General features: G+C 48.6%; 1 protein-coding gene across 1 annotated transcript in view; it reads left to right on the forward strand.

Annotated features, from left to right (window-relative positions):
- Galnt18 (polypeptide N-acetylgalactosaminyltransferase 18) overlaps positions 1-15,994 on the forward strand; it is a 310,769-nt gene that overhangs the window by 155,123 nt on the left and 139,652 nt on the right. Inside the window, exons 2-3 of the mRNA XM_041667178.1 lie at positions 703-895; positions 15,739-15,905. Coding sequence (XP_041523112.1) covers positions 703-895; positions 15,739-15,905 — 360 coding nt within the window. The remainder of the gene's footprint in view (positions 1-702; positions 896-15,738; positions 15,906-15,994) is intronic.

Genomic DNA, 15,994 nt, shown 5'->3' on the forward strand with positions numbered 1-15,994 from the left:
TATCCTCTGCAGTCCTCACGGGTCTCAGATCTGTGATCTCACTTGGAAGGAAGGGAGGCATGGTCTTAGGGAGGCTGGTGCTCACTGTGGCCTCACAGCTCAGGTATGGTGGAAGAGAATCTGAATCTCTGACCAGGCAGACCCAAAGCCAATGGTCTAGCCAGAAACAACCCCTCCGTGTGCCTGGGGAGATGCTAGGAAACCCTGAACTGCCTTTGAACCTGAAGGGGGATGTCTCCATAATCCCTGGGAGTCCAGGGAGCAGTTCTAAGAGTGTGTAGCAAGTTGCTGTTACCTTGGTCTGGATGTCCCTGTCTAGGTGGTGCCGGTCCAGGACTCCAGGGGATGTGGTGCAAGAGGGCAGTCTGGGGAAGAAGCAGAAGCCCACCTAGGAGGCTGGGCCAATATTCTTGGCAGAAGAATAGACTGGAAAATGCAGCATTTCTGTGTTAGCATGTCAGATTCATAATCATCCACTTCGTGGTAGCCCCTGCTGGGTATATTTCTATATCTCTGAAGGCAATAGTTATTGGGTGGATGGCATGATAGATTCCTGGGTGAATGAATCTTTGAGAACCACGAAAATCCCCTTCTCTACTCACTCCTTGAGGAAGGGCTCATGGAAGGAAGGGAAAAGGCTTGGTGTTGGCATCTGCAGGCTTCCGCTCTGACCCACTGTCTCCTTGTCCCTTCTTTCTCCAGAGGCTCCTGCCAAGCCTGAGGAGGCAGAGACTGAGCCCTTCACGGACTCCTCCCTGTTTGCACATTGGGGTCAGGAGCTCAGCCCCGAAGGCCGGCGTGTGGCCCTGAAGCAGTTCCAGTACTACGGCTACAACGCCTACCTCAGTGACCGGCTGCCCCTCGACCGGCCCCTGCCAGACCTCAGACCCAGTGGGTGAGCAGTCAGTGGCCAGGCTCTTTCTATCCTCACTATGAGGCCATGGATCCTCACAGTGCTGGAACAGGGCCAGGACTCGGGGGAGGGCCAGATGCCTGTGTCTCTTTCCCATCTCAGCCAAGGCTTACCCTCTCGGCCTCAGTTTCCCTTCTGCTAAGGAGTGGGACAGCTTCCTTCTATTAGAGATTTTGGGGATTAATAACACAAATTATCCCTTATAGGCACCAGAATGATCTAGCAGCCCCACTAATATGTCATTTTAAACCAATTAACTAGAACTTTTTTTTCCTTAAATTAGTTTTTTAAAAAATATATCTGTCTTCCAAGGTGAACAAGTCATTACATCTGACAGAGAAGTCTGTCTTTTTGTTACACAAAGATATTTCTTTAAGGTTCAGCTAGAATCTTTATAATTCATAATTATTAAAATTTGGGCACGTACCATAGTGAGAAAATCTCATTAACTTTTGTGAGCTCCCCCATATCTTCATTGCCCCTTTCCTCCTCATATTTAAATGTTCCTTAAAGCTGCAAACCATAGTAAGTTTCTCTTTGGGGTTTTCAGGAAAGACTGTATAGCTGAGCTTAGAAGGTATGGCTTTTTAGATCAGTGGTTCTCAATCTGTGGGTCGCAACTCCTTTGGGTCTCAAATGACCTTTTCACAGGGGTCACCTAAGACCATTGGAAAACACAGATTCACATTGTAATTCACAACAGTAGCAAAATTACAGTACTGAAGTAGCTACAAAAATAATTTTATGGTTGGGGGTCATCACAACGGGAGGAAGTGTATTCAAAGGACGCAGCATTAGGAAGGTTGAGAACCACTGCTTAGAGAGAGTTCAACACAGCTCCATCCACATTCACTGAGCACTTGTTGAGTGCTGGATGGTGGAGTGTGGCTGTCCCTGGCCTGAGGAGAAGGTGGCTGCAGATCTGGGGACCTACAAAGGGGGAGAAGGGTGTGTGCGTGTTTGTGTGTGTGTGCATGCATGCATGCGTGTGTGTGTGTGTGTGTGTGTGTGTGTGCGTGGGGGGTGTTAAAGATACTTTATAAGTTTTATGTCTGTGTGCGCAGAAACCGGCACACACTTGGTTACCGAGTCTCCATTGCAGAGAGGAGGGAACGGGAGCGCGGAAAGACTGCCTAAACTGCCCGGTGTCCTTAGACTCAGAGCTGGGGTGGGAAGTCAGGCAGTCTAGCAACAGAATTCGGTCAGGTAACTTTTGTGCTGTACTGCCACGAGGTGAGGTGGCAGTTTGTGTCACTGTCATGGGGCTAAGGGACTGCTTTCCACAGCACTAAGTGTTGACTGACCAGTTTCAGAGAGGGCCGGGTCTGCATCTCTATTTTGGAAAACAGTAACCCATTATCAAAGCTTGGGATGCTGCATTGCTACAGTACCTGCCCCCAGAGAGGCTTCCCATGGGGTATGCCCTCTGCTCCTGCCTCTCCTTTGCATGGCCTCTGTGATCCAACCCTTGTCATCTGCCTGTGCTCAGAACAAAGCACTGTCACGGTGAAGGGTTCATTCAGTTGGTCCCTGAGTTTCATGGATTTCTTCATTGAATGAGCATTTCTTGAACATGGAGTTTTTTACCGGACACCAGCAAAGCACAAGGCAGGCCAGACTCCTGGAGCACACTGCGTGGGAGTCCAGACAAGATAGATTTCTGCAGAACTTGCTGGTACCCTTAGGGAAAAACCATTCTGGTGACTTCCAATAAGATGGGGGCCTTGCTTTTATACCCATGCATGCCTTGACTTCGGTGGTCTCTGTGGCAGGGAAGTGGCCTGGAACGTAATACTTAGAGGGAACCTCCCTGTTCCACCTCTCCTGGAGGGAAGGAAAGAGAGACAGAAGTGGCAATGGCTTTTTCTACCTCATCTGAGAGAGACTTTCTCCTCCAGTGGCGTTGGGTGAGATCATACTACATCAGACTCTTGAGGAACATAGCTGCCCAGTGGACCACCAAAAGACAGCATATTACCAAAGACTACCCCTTGAGAAGCTTGAGGTCTGGGCAGTGACTTCTTTGTTCCCTTCTGAGTTAGAAAGAGACAGTGCCTCAGGATTGAAGGGAAGACACCTCCTTCCTGCTCAGCTGAGTGTCACTATGTCCCTTATGGGCAGTGAAATAGGTGCCAATGTGAAGTTTTCAGTATGGGCCCTATCCTGTCTCTAATGTCTAAACCCTTTGTTTTTGCCACTGAACCCCAAAATAACCAGGGGCAAAATTAGAAAAGAGCAAGCCAGTGTTCCACACACGTATCAGAAGTCACCGAACTGCACGTTGGCTGTCTGTGTGTCTGAGTGGACTTAAGTCAAATAGCAACATGTTGAGAAAATGAAGTTGAGAAGAGATCAAGGGACCCTCAGTCCCTGGGGGAGTGAGGACGGTGGTGATGCAGGGGACACCACTGAACACATGGGTATGGGAGCGGCTGGGCAGGAGCACCATGCAATGGCCACGCAGGAACCGTGAGGGCAGGTGGGTTTGCCGCCCCAGTGATGGCAGATCAGGTAATGGCACATTCCTGCCCTCGGCTCCCTTGTGTTGCAATGACAGACTCAATATGCTCTTTCCTCACGCAGTGGTTGTTCTTTCCAAACAGTGGTCACGGAGGAATCCAAGGGCAAGTGCCTGCCCTAAGGGGTGTGTGGGGATGAGTAAAAGGCTTCCAGTACCAAATCTTTTGGTTTCCATGGCAACCAATGCTATGGCCTGCCTCTAAGGTAGCTCAGGGCAGAACCCTGGGCAATGGCTGTTTTCTATCTCTTGCTTGTGGACTTTCAGACACTCCTGAGTCCTTTCTCTCCAGTGTCCCTGGGTTCCATATCCCTCCCTCCCAGGCGCTAGGGTACACTGGCTCTTGGATTGGCAAGTGTGTTAGGCACTGGGGCCAGGGCATTTGAAGTTGGTCTTTAAAGAGTAAGTCTATTTTCTACAACCATTAATGAGAGCAACTATGACAAATCCACATTTGAGCCCAAATCCAGAGCCAGAGAGAGAAAGAGATCCTGTGCCAATATCAGGGGAGGGATGGGACAGGATGGTAGCATCGAAGAAGTCAGGCACTAGGACCCTGGGGAGCATGTAATGGTCCTAGAGTGGGAGGGCATTACAGTGGGAGCTGGGATGCTAGGGCTGGACAGCTAGATGGCATTGCTGGTGATGCTGCCCTGAGGCTGGCAGAGAGCGCCTGTGCTGCGTGCCAGGGCTGTGCATATGCTCTCCTGCAGCTTGCTGCTGGACTTGATCTTCATGCCACATCCAGCAGTTGCTACCATTCCGTTATATATGGGAGAACGCTAAACCCTTACAAGACTGAGAAACCTTTGGGCTAGAGAGAGATTAAATCAGTAAAGTACATGATGACTTGAGTTCTATTCCCAGAGCCCATGCCAGAACACCTGGTGTGATGGCGTGTTTGCAATCCTAGCACTGGGGAGGTGGAGACAGGTGGATTCCTTGAATTGCATGCAGAAGACGTGAGAGACCCTGTGTTATTTTTAGCCGTCAACTTGACACAAGCTAGAATTACCTGGGAAGAGAGTTTCCGTTGAGGAATTATGTAGGACAAGTTGGCCTGTGGGGAATTGTCTTGACTGTTAGTTGATGAAGGAAGACCCAGCCCACTATGGCCAGCTCCTTTCCTTAGGCGCTGAGCCATAAACTGTGTGAGACAGGAGAAACAAGCAAGCCCGCGTCTATTCTCTTTTTACTCTTGACTGGTGGCGTGTTGTGACTAGCTGCTTGATTTCCTGCCTTAGCTTCCCTGAAATGATGGACTGTAACTCAGAATCATAAGCCAGCTAAACCCTTCGTTCCCCTACGCTGCTCGTCATCAGGGAACTTTTCATGGCAACAGAAATGGAACGAGGATAGCCTGACTCACACAAACAAGGAGGAGAGGGACTGAGATTCCCCTACCCCAAGGATCTCTGGTCGTGTACACACACACACACACACACACACACACACACACACACACACACAGAACCTGCTCAGGTTCTCACAGGTGCTCTGGCAGAGGCAGTGATTTATGGGTTCTCAGGACTCCGAGATACCATCTTGTCCCTTCCCAGATCCTGCCCAGGAGAGCTGCTCTGACTTGGGATGTTGGCTCTGGAGAAGCAGAGGTCTGTGAAAGAAGGTTGCTGCCAGAAGCAAGCACAGGACGAGAGGTGAAATAAACAGTCTTCTAAGGGCTGTGCTGCCCACATTGGAAATGCTCACAGTACAGACATGACTGGGAGATCACTCTAGAACTGAAGCACTCTGGGAAGAGCCTTCTGACTCTCCCTAGCATTAATGAAGCTCCTTGTGAGCCGAGAGTGTGATTAGTTGTTCCTGAAGAAGCAATAATCTCAAACTTTTATGTAATATCTTACAAGAGGAAGATGACAGTGTTCTTTACTGTTGGACCTTATCTTCATAAATGGATTGTAAGGGACACAGAGGAAGTGGGCTGCACACCCTGGGAGAGATGCTGGGTTCCATGACAGATAATGTTTCTGTGTAGATTATAGATTAGTAAGTAGTCAGATTTGCTTCTTTAGCCTCCAAAACCAAATTTCTTGATGGAAAGTTGGGTGACCTCATCCAGTAAGTTACCTAGCCTCCCTGTTTTTGTTTATAGATAGAATTCTGCTCTTTAAGGGACATGGGATGTACTCAGTCATATTTGGCTTCTAGCCATAAATAAAGGACATTGAGCCTATAATTCGTGATCCTAAATAAGAAGGTGAACCGAAAGAAAAACATATAGGCATCCTCCTGAATATTAATCTTCATCAGGCGATGAAAGGAGACAGAGACAGAGACCCACATTGGAGCACCGGACTGAAATCTCAAGGTCCAAATCAGGAGCAGAAGGAGAGAGAACACAAGCAAGGAACTCAGGACCGCGAGGGGTGCACCCACACACTGAGACAATGGGGATGTTCTATCGGGAACTCACCAAGGCCAGCTGGCCTGGGTCTGAAAAAGCATGGGATAAAATCGGACTCCCTGAACATAGCGGACATTGAGGACTACTGAGAACTCAAGAACAATGGCAATGGGTTTTTGATCCTACTGCACGTACTGGCTTTGTGGGAGCCTAGGCAGTTTGGATGCTCACCTTACTAGACCTGGATGGAGGTGGGTGGTCCTTGGACTTCCCACAGGGCAGGGAACCCTGATTGCTCTTTGGGCTGAGGAGGGAGGGGGACTTGATTGGGGGAGGGGGAGGGAAATGGGAGGCGGTGGCGGGGAAGAGACAGAAATCTTTAATAAATAAACAAACAAACAAACAAATAAATAAATAAATAAATAAAAAGCAGCAAAAAAAAAAATAATTCTGCTCTTTAGAGGGAGCAAGAAAAAGACTGTAATATATTTGGGGTCTGGTGCATTCTTCCCAGCACGTAGTTGCTCTTGTTATCTGGGTCAGTGGTTTGAACCGACTTATAGGCCAGAGGCAGAGAAGAAGCAGTATGGTCTTAACTTGGCCACCTGGAGGACCATGGTGTGGACAGGGGACAGGGGCAGAGCAGGGCAGTGGCAGCCCATGAGAGCAAATAGGTACTCTGGGGGACATCACACTGTGGTCCCCATAGAAAGCTGCCTCCTCATCCCGAGACCTGGAGATCAAAGGTTGAGCCCAAGCTGGACTTGGCTGGACCACAAAGAGACCTGCTCTCCTTGGCAACCAGTCTTCTGTGACTGATCTAGGGCCCCTGCCTTCATTTTTCCTGATATATTTAGGGAACTCATCTTCTTTTACCTATACAGATCCCCAAGGATCTTCCTTTCTCTACTGATCTAGATGTACTTCTTCTGCTCCAGCAAATCTAGATGATATCCCTTCTATTACAAAAGATCTAGGAGACCCACCTTCCCCTGTCACTGCAGATATAGGGGACCCACCTTCCCCTGCCCCTGCAGACCTAGGGGACCCACCTTCCCCTGCAGATCTAGGGGACCTGCCTGTCTTTGCCCCTGCAGATATAAGGGACCTACCTGAACCCCTGCCCTTGCAGATCTAGAAGACATCTATTTTCCTGCCTCTAGCAGAGCTAGGGGCCCCAGTTTGCTTGCCCAGACAAATCTAGGGTTCCCACTTTTTCCTGCCCCAGTGCATCTGCTCTGCCTCATGTTCTTTGAGCCTAGATGCCACAGATTTGGTCTGTTCAGCCACAGATCTACCAATCAGAGCCACCTAATAAAACTTTCCACCAGAACCTGCTGACTTTTGCTGTCTGAGCAACTGTTCATTTAACTCCCATCCTCTCCAGATTGCTCAGATGTTTGGGGAACAAATGAGCTCCCTGCTTCTGGGTATTGTTTACACTGCAGCTGACAGTGCTCCTGTGTATCTCCGCTTATCTGCATGGCAGATCCTTTCTCTGCATTGATAAAAATCACCAGAAAGGATGTTCATTAAACTTCTGCCTCTGAGAGTACCGATGATCACACGCGCTCAGCAGCTCACTCCTTAACAATTCCTGGGCTACATTCCGTTTCTAGACCTTGCCTGGACCATTCTTCTCACTGTGCAGATGGCTGGAACTCCAAGATCTTAGGTGCCATTGTCTTTTCCACATCTGGACTAGTCTCTGAAACCCTGTCTATGCTAAGTATTCCCACCTTGCTCTATTATCCCTTTGTTGGATGTTGAATTTTGTTCCTGTCAAGCTGGGAGTATTATGTAAGCTGACTCCATTCTTGTCCTGTCTTGATGGAGTCTCCACGAGCACAGTGCTCATGGCCAGATCTGCTCTCCTGCTCATGAGTCTGAGTTTTCCTTCAGGAGTCTGTCACCAGGCACTGTACTTTCTGAGAATCGCCCTGCTGAACACTGAGCCAGGTGCTGTGAATTCCTGGTGTGCAGACAAGTCCGGATTTCCTGTAGCTCACGTCTGATAATGTGTTGCAATTTCATAAGCTGTGCATTGCAGTAGCATGTAATGGCGTGAGGGCAAGCAAACAGCAACAAAGGGAAAGCAAAAGCCAGGGTATCATGGAACTCGAATGATTTCAACCAGGAAATGGAGAGAGCCTTGCTGTGCATGTATGGGCCATTTGGGGTTCTTTGTGGATGACACAGACCCATGCCTTCATGTTCAGAAGACAAAGACAGGCTGTAGAGATGGGGGGTGTGGCTTGAGAAAACCTCTTTGTTCCATTTCTACTGCATTGTTCCCAGTCATCTTTGTCCATGTCAACAGTTGCTCATTGTCAGTGCTCTGCTTCCTGCCCTGGGCTTATGCTTCTGCCCCCTTAAAGTACCTCACCTTGAAGGTCCCCGCAAGAAAGCCTATGATAGGCTTCCTGGTCTCTCAATATCATCAAATCTGACTACTTAGCACTCCCGTTGTGTAGCTATCAGCATTCTCTCCAAATTGAAGCCTTCCCTTCCGGGTGGAGGAGAGATCTTCTTAAACTCACTAGAGGCCTGGGCAACTTGGAGAAGTGTGAGAGTAGAAAGCTCTTCCCCAAGATTAGATGAGCAGTGGACAGCTAGCAGGGAAGGACTGTCTTCTGCAGAGCTGCCTTCAAGATGCCCTCGCCTATGCTGGAAAGGTCCTTTGGTCATTCAGCTGCCTTTGAGTCATCTACATTCTTGTAAGTAGCCCCAGTGAGTCCTCTGATTCACCAAAACAGGCTGACGCAGAATTGCTTTCATGGTCTGCTATTGGTGCCCTATTTGGGAAGCTGGACATCTGCTCACATCCTCCTGGGAAAAGTCATACAATAGGCCCTGAGCAAGGTTGCTTTGTAGGTCAAAATTAGGCCTATTGATCAGTATGTGTGGTTTAGGAATCAGTCACTGGCCCCTCAGTTATAGGCCAAGTGACCAGGTCACATGCAAGGCAGAAGAAGGTGTCCCTGTGGCTGGTTCTGTCAAAGACAGTAGTATAACTGAGAGGAAAGCTCAAGCTTCCATGCCCATCGGTCTTTAACACACTGGCCAGACATAAAATCCCTCCTCCAGTCCTCATGCAGAATTGGCAGCTTAGGAGTGAGGCTTCCCAGCAGGGTTCCTTGGTGCCACTGACACACCTGTCTCCCTGGACACACCTCTGGTGGCACAGAAAGCAAGGCGGCAGCATCAGGCAGCAGGGCTTAGCAGGTAGATGAACCCAGGCTTAATTAAACCACAGAGGATAAATTCCCACCTCAGCTGCATTTCCTTCATCTGTGCAGCAGGGACGAAGACACAGAATGGTTTGGCAGTTGTTGGGAACAATGAAACAATGGAAAAGAACAAAAGCATCCATGATGTATGGTATCAAGAAAATGCTCTTTACTCCTCTTACTCCAAGGGGCTTTGTGTGGAATCTGGGGAGAAGTGGTAGGCAGGCAGGAGTCCCTTCGCTCTGAAGATTGTGAAGATGGATATGTCAGCCAGAGGGAGGAACCGTCTCGACTTTTCTCACACCAGTGAGAATCCTCTAATTACCTCATCCTTGGGTCTCCTGGAAAGCCAATATCCTGGAAGCCAACAGGTGTGAGTGTCCACATAGTCTGGAAACACTGGAAAATAGAAGTAGCCAAAGTGAGGTCACAGGAACACCATGCATGTTATGTGGGTACATGGAACATAATGTCTGGTGTAAGGATACTGGCATCTAGGACCAGCAGGAGACCTGGAATGACAACAGGAGACCTGAGGGACAACAGCAGACCTGAGGGACAACAGGAGACCCAAGGGACAACAGGTATTGCTAATCTTGAGGGCTACAAATTATCCCTGAGCTTACATTCTAGGCTACTAACGATTCACTTCAACACCATTTTCTGATCATAGCTGGGAGGGGAGAAGTTTAGGAAGAATGGCCAGGACAGCCTCTCTCAGGAATGGTGACCCCAGAGTGTCATCTTCTCACTTTCTTTGCTCAGGTACCACTCTTGGCCGCACTCTCAGAACCCCGGCACAGAAAAGCCCCGCCCCTAAAGCACATTGGCATCTCCTTTGACCTCGTTCTGGGAATGGTGTTCTCCATCCTCCCACCTCGTAGATCAAACTGCCCCATGAGTCATTTTATGGACAACGATCTTGTCCATTTGTTGAGGTCAATGAAAGGGCAGAGACTGCCAATCCAACACGGGGCTGCCCAGCTGTAGGGCATTAGGACTTATTTCCTCTCTTGACAGCCAGAGCTGAGCATGGTCTCATACCAGGTCCACTGCTTCCCGATAGAAATTTGTGTTGGAAATGACTCAAACCAATCTGGGGCTAAATCTTCAGAGAAGCTCGCTAGGTTGCCTTGTGTCTCGTCTCTGCATCTCTTTTTGTGTACAGAGATCAATGGAGCGGAGTTTATCGGGGCCATCAATTCAGCTTATTGGGCAGTCCCGACACTCCCCCTCAGCTACACCTTGTTTTTATTTCTAGCAGGGAACAGCTTGACTTTGAGCCGGAGTGAAAATAAAAAGAGAGCTTTTATAGCTTCATTGTACAGGAGAAAGAAAGTGTGTCTACTCAGAATGAGTCAGGGCTGGTGTTAGAGTTAAGTGTCCTTAAATAAGGACAGGTTGATGACATTCATTTAGCGTCTATGCACTGCAATCTTCATGCCCTTCATTACAGAGGTGAACACAGACAGGGAGAGCAGGGACAGCTCTCAGGTGGGTGGCAGGGTGGCTCTGAGCTCTGGTTTGTGTGCAGCAAGTCCTCAAAGGCCCATGTGTTGAAGGCTTGATGACCAGCTATGTTGCTATTGGAAGGCAGCAAAGCCCCCAGGAGGCAGGACCTAGCAGAAGGAAGCTAGCTTATTGGCAGGGCACCTTTGAAGGAGATATTTTCCCAGAACCTTTTTGGCCTTTGTTTCCTGCCCACCATGATCAGCTTTCCTCTACCCAGAATGCATTGCTGTGACAGCAGCAGGGACAGATGACCATAGGCTGAACTCTCAGGAACGATGAAGCAAAATGTACCTTTCCTCCCTTCACCTTGAGTTCTCTCGGGTGTTTGGGACAGTAGTGGCAAGCCGACTAACACTCTGGGAAAGCATCCTAGCTGGGACGATGTGGACCAGAAGTCATGGTGACCGGATGGATCCAGGTGCTAGGCGCACTCATTATTTTTACATGTAACCACACTATGTAACAAAAATGATCCAAGAGAAGATGCGTTTGTCTTGACTTCTTTTTCAGAGGGTTCAGTGTATGGTTGTGGCAACTGGAGCATGGGAAGGAAGCAACATTCATCATATTGGACAGGAAGCAGAGCATGAGGAAGACTCTGGGGATCAAGTATAACTCTGAAAGCCATACCCCCCCCCCTGCCAACCAGGGGCCAAGCATTCAATGTATGAACCTGTAGGGCACACTTCACAGTCCAACAGGAGAGCCAGATCCTCTCCGTGCTGTGCGAGAGAGAGCAGAGGCTACAAGGTGATTACTGAACTGTCAGGAAAAGTCAGCTCGAGTCTAGGGCAGGAACAGAGAACTTGAGTCCATTATTGCCTTCCTCTGTGGCATTTCTGGAAGTGTGTTTCTGTTGCGGGACCCCGGCATCCTGGAGGGACAGCTGTCACCTGCAAATATGTATTTATTTTGACTGACGTGGTATGCCTTTTCTCTTTCTTTTTCTTTCCCTTGGCAATGCAAGCTCTGCTTCAGTGCTGAGTAGAAAAATTGTAACCACAGATACATGTATGTGGCAGGCGGGCATTGGGGAGGATTTGGAAGGAAACATTTTCAACAAATCAGCAGAATGTCTACTCTTTTCCAGGCACTGTGCTAGGCACTGGTAGGCTGTGAGCAAAGCTGTTCTTGGCCCTCAGGAAACTCACAGTCCATGGACAGGGTGGCCAGCCATCCTAGCTTGTGTGAAGCAGCCATTGTTCTGAAATGGAGAAAAATCCAGACAAATCATCTTCCTTAGCTGCTGTGGTAGCAAGGGATGTCCCTTGTAACAGTGGGTGGTGGCAAGGTACTGCCTGGGAGGAAGACAGAGTATGCAGTAATTTCTTCAGCCAAGTGCGTTCTGTTCACTGCATGTATGATCAAAGAGTCTCAAGCTTGCTCAGCAAAAGACCTTTGGGTGATCTTGTCTTCCCATAGTGAAAACACAAGAGAGATTCGAGGCTTGTCCAAGGTCATGCAACTGGCAGGCCGAGCTGAGCAGGGTGCCCAGCTGCCTTCATCCGTGCTATACTGACTGGTGGGGCTTCTCACCCCTTGCTTCACACAGACCCTCTTTCAGGCAGGTGTGGAAAAACTGAAGTGGGTGGGGGAGAAGATGCCTTGGGTTGGCAGGGACCCACCATGATCAGAATCCCAGTAAAGAGGGGGAAAGAAGGCTTCAAAGGGGTGCGTACATTTGACCTCAGGGCGCCATTTAACAGAGACTGAGGAACTGGGGCCATAAATGCAGGTAAAGACATACAATCCAAGAAGAGCCTGCATCCAAGACAGATCAGTGGTGTGCGGATAAGGTCCAGGCTGCACAGAAGATAAACATGCCTACTTGTGCTCTGTTTGATGCCCTGACACTGACTGACCACCTACTATGCCCAAGTCCCTGTTTAAGTTGAAAAGCAATCCTTGCTCTCATGGAACTATATTTGCTGGCACTCAGGGAGAGATTACAAATGAGTGTGGGTATGACATGATGTATCAGGGTTCTCTTACGTACCTCATTGTGTTTGGAGAATGACCACCTGGAAACGAACTTACAGGGGCCGTCATGGCTGTCACAGGGAAATTTAAATGGGAAGTCTAGGTAACCATGGTCAGAAGTAAGGGAAGAAATTGGGTGAAGGTGATTAACTCTGTCTCTGGAAAACGACCTGAAAAGGCAGAAGTGAGAATCTGAAAACCGAGTTTTCAGGAAACCCTGGGCAGGTAGAGGGATCAAGGGCCACTCATTGTCATGAGGTTTCCCAGTGAAGACAATGAACTTGGACCATACAGTGACATCACTGGGAGTCATCCACTGTACTCAAAAGATTAAAAACCAGTGCGTCGTTTGACCTTGTGTGTGTCACTTTTGTTTAAGCTTTGTTTTTACATATATGTCTCCCCCCTCCCTCTGATGTGTGTGTGTGTGTGTGTGTGTGTGTACGAGCACATGTGTGTGCCACATATGTTCAAGTGCCTAAAGAGGCCAGAATATGTGGATTCTGCCTGATGTAAACTTTGAGAATTGAGGTCAGGTCTTCTGGAAGAACAGCAAATACTCTTAACCACTGAGCCATCTTTCCAGGCCCATGTGGCACTGCTTTTAACATGAACTTAGCAAGGAATGCACATGTCAGTATTCTCCTGTTTCCGTGCTCAGGAAAGCCCTGATGTCTGGTCTTGACTGCCTATCATTAATGAGTTCTAGCCAACAGAACTACCTGGCTGTCATCCACAAACCTTCTCTTTGTGTTTATTAAAGTTGCATCCACAATAACAAAAGACAAAATGATCTCTGGGAAGGGTCTGATGAGCTGAAGAAATTCCTCCCTTCACTGTGGTTAGGCAGGGGACTTGTCTCTTGTGTAGCCACTGATCCCATGGCCTTGTATGATCCACTCTTCTTCACTGTTTAAGAGTCTGGTCAGATCTCTCTCCTCTTCCTAGAGGGCTTCTTGACCATTCCCTGGAAGCACTGTCCACACATCACCCTGTGCATGTGCCCTGTGCTTCTTTTCATTTGAACACTTGCATCGACTTGCTCCCATGTTCATCCATTTCTCTCGTCAAAGCATAAGCCCCATGAGGACAAGAATTTTGTCTGTGTTTCAGTGTGCCCCAGTGCCTAGCCTCATCCCCCACCAGGTATACGAGGCTCCGTATGTAGTTACTCCGTTAAGAACAAGAACGAAAGTCTGCTGTGTCAGTCATTAGCTTAATGGTTGCATTAAAATTACAAGTGTGAAGTATATTTGGGAAAAGGCTCAACTCCTTTTCCTCCCCCACCTCCCTTTGGTGAGAGAGAAGAAGAGCTGGAAATAGAATGGGAGAAGTTTCTGTAAATTTCTGGTAACCATAGAGACAGTGATTTTCGTTTATTAATCTCCTGCTCTTAAGCAGGCTGGGGCCCCATGGTGATTTCTCCAGATTGCTCCGTCTGGCTATCCTGCAGCCTTCCTCATTAAGATGAGCAGGCCCCTGCCTACCTTGCGGCACTTTAATTACTGTGAGCGGAAGCGCCGTGCTCCTGAGCTCATTACCTCACGCTCTGACTTGGCTGCACCCCCACTTTAGAACAGTGTAACATGGCCACCAGCCCTAAACCCCTGGAGCCTTTGGTGTCAGGTGGTGGGAGTGGGTGGCTTCCTCCCCAAGCCTGGGGCTCTCTCCTTTCATTCGGCTGGCTTGAAGGTGAGGCTCAGCACCTTCCGGAATAGCTTTTCGTGAAGGCTGCCCATGAAGGCTATGCTTTAGTGAAAAGAATGACCCTGGGAAGTGTGCTCTTCTTGTCTGGCCTCTTGTGGGATCTGATTTCATGGTTCTTTGCTCCTCTTCCCATGCAGAAAGACATGGAATCTCTGTGATTGTGAGGGTTTTCTCCAATGGCTTCAGTTGGGGCAGCTCTTTTTGTGGCAACTCTTCCTTGCGGAAGAGTTTGGTGCAGATGATTGGAGAGCAGAGTTGGAATTCTACTACATCAGTGAGCTTCCACTAGAGCCATTGGTAGAGATCACTCAGCTATGAGTGATGTTTGGTTTGGTCCTTCCGCTGCTCAGTCAGTACTGGGACTCTTACTTTAACTTTCCTTTGGGTCCCTGATGAGCAGGATGTGAAGAACACTCTCTGGAGTGAGGAAGAGTGGGTTCAACAGAGGTGTGTCTCTGAATGGAGTCTCAGCTCCCCTAAAGCTGGTCTAACCTCTCTGCCTTTGGAAACACCTAAGACCTCCTTTTGGTGGAATTCTCCATCCCCTTGGTTTAGAAATGCTGAGCCATCCTTCCAGAAAATGTTCAGAGAGACCCGGCCATTGGCCATGTGTATCCCTAGTCAACACTTTTTAGCCTATGGCTCATGAACCCATCTGGGGTCACTTAATTTAATGTGGGGGTGTGAGAGGTGTGAAAAGAGTGAAAGAGTTCTGAGTGCGCAAAGACCAAAACTTAGCTCAAAAGTCACACTCAGGACGAATCCAAGAAGTTTCTGGCGGCGCTCACCAATGTTATGTCACACAGCTTCACACAACCTCAGTTCTGAATGCTCAACACACGCACTTTGTACACCCCAGCAGCACCCGTGGGTCCTTCCTGAAACAGAGGGCCAGGGTCAAGATTGCAGCATTTTTACCAACTGTGCAAAGTTTTCAGACCCCACAGAAACACAATATTTGAACTCTAGATAGCAGAACTGTTCATATATCCCATCCACCGCCACTCCCATCTAGTTTAGTGTGCTTTTGGACTATGCTGTGCTGAAAAGACAGGCATATGGAGAGCCCTCATATATCAGTTTTCTCTTATCTTTAATAAATGATAAGTTTACATGTATACTAAGAATTTAAGATAAATTGATTTATGATTTATGATTAAAAGTTTGATTTAAGTATCTATTTTAGGCACCTATATACTCCATGTCACTTAAGAATTTCCTGAGTAAGAAGGGGTTATAGTTATTAGAAGTCTTAAGAAGCCCTGCACTGGGTGCTTAGGTCCTGCTGTCCAGCTGCCATGGCCACCAACCCATTCTCATGTGCTTGTGGGCCAGGCTTTCAGTAGCTTTAGATTTGTGCTGCTCAAGCAAGGCCCACCTTCAGCATACCAGAGATGAGGCCCTGGGGAGAACTTAGACTTCTGAGCCCATCTGCAGACCTGAAGGAATTTGGGGGTAGGCCCATTCCTGGTGTCACCAGCAGGTCCAAGAGCTCAGTCATTCTCCTTTCCAGGTGCCGGAACCTCTCGTTCCCAGACAGCCTCCCAGAGGTGAGCATCGTGTTCATCTTCGTCAACGAGGCGCTCTCGGTGCTGCTGCGTTCCATCCACTCGGCCATGGAGCGCACACCGCCACACCTGCTCAAGGAGATCATCTTGGTGGACGACAACAGCAGCAATGGTGAGTGCTCGCCTCCCTGGAGCCCAGGCCCTGGCCCATGGAGGCCGCTGAGAGTCTGCGTCTTCGTGTTTTCACTTCTCAAGGCTCCC

Source organism: Microtus oregoni, unplaced genomic scaffold, assembly GCF_018167655.1.
Source record: "Microtus oregoni isolate MIOR12 unplaced genomic scaffold, Mior012 000016F_ref0000370, whole genome shotgun sequence".
Lineage (NCBI taxonomy): Eukaryota > Metazoa > Chordata > Mammalia > Rodentia > Cricetidae > Microtus > Microtus oregoni.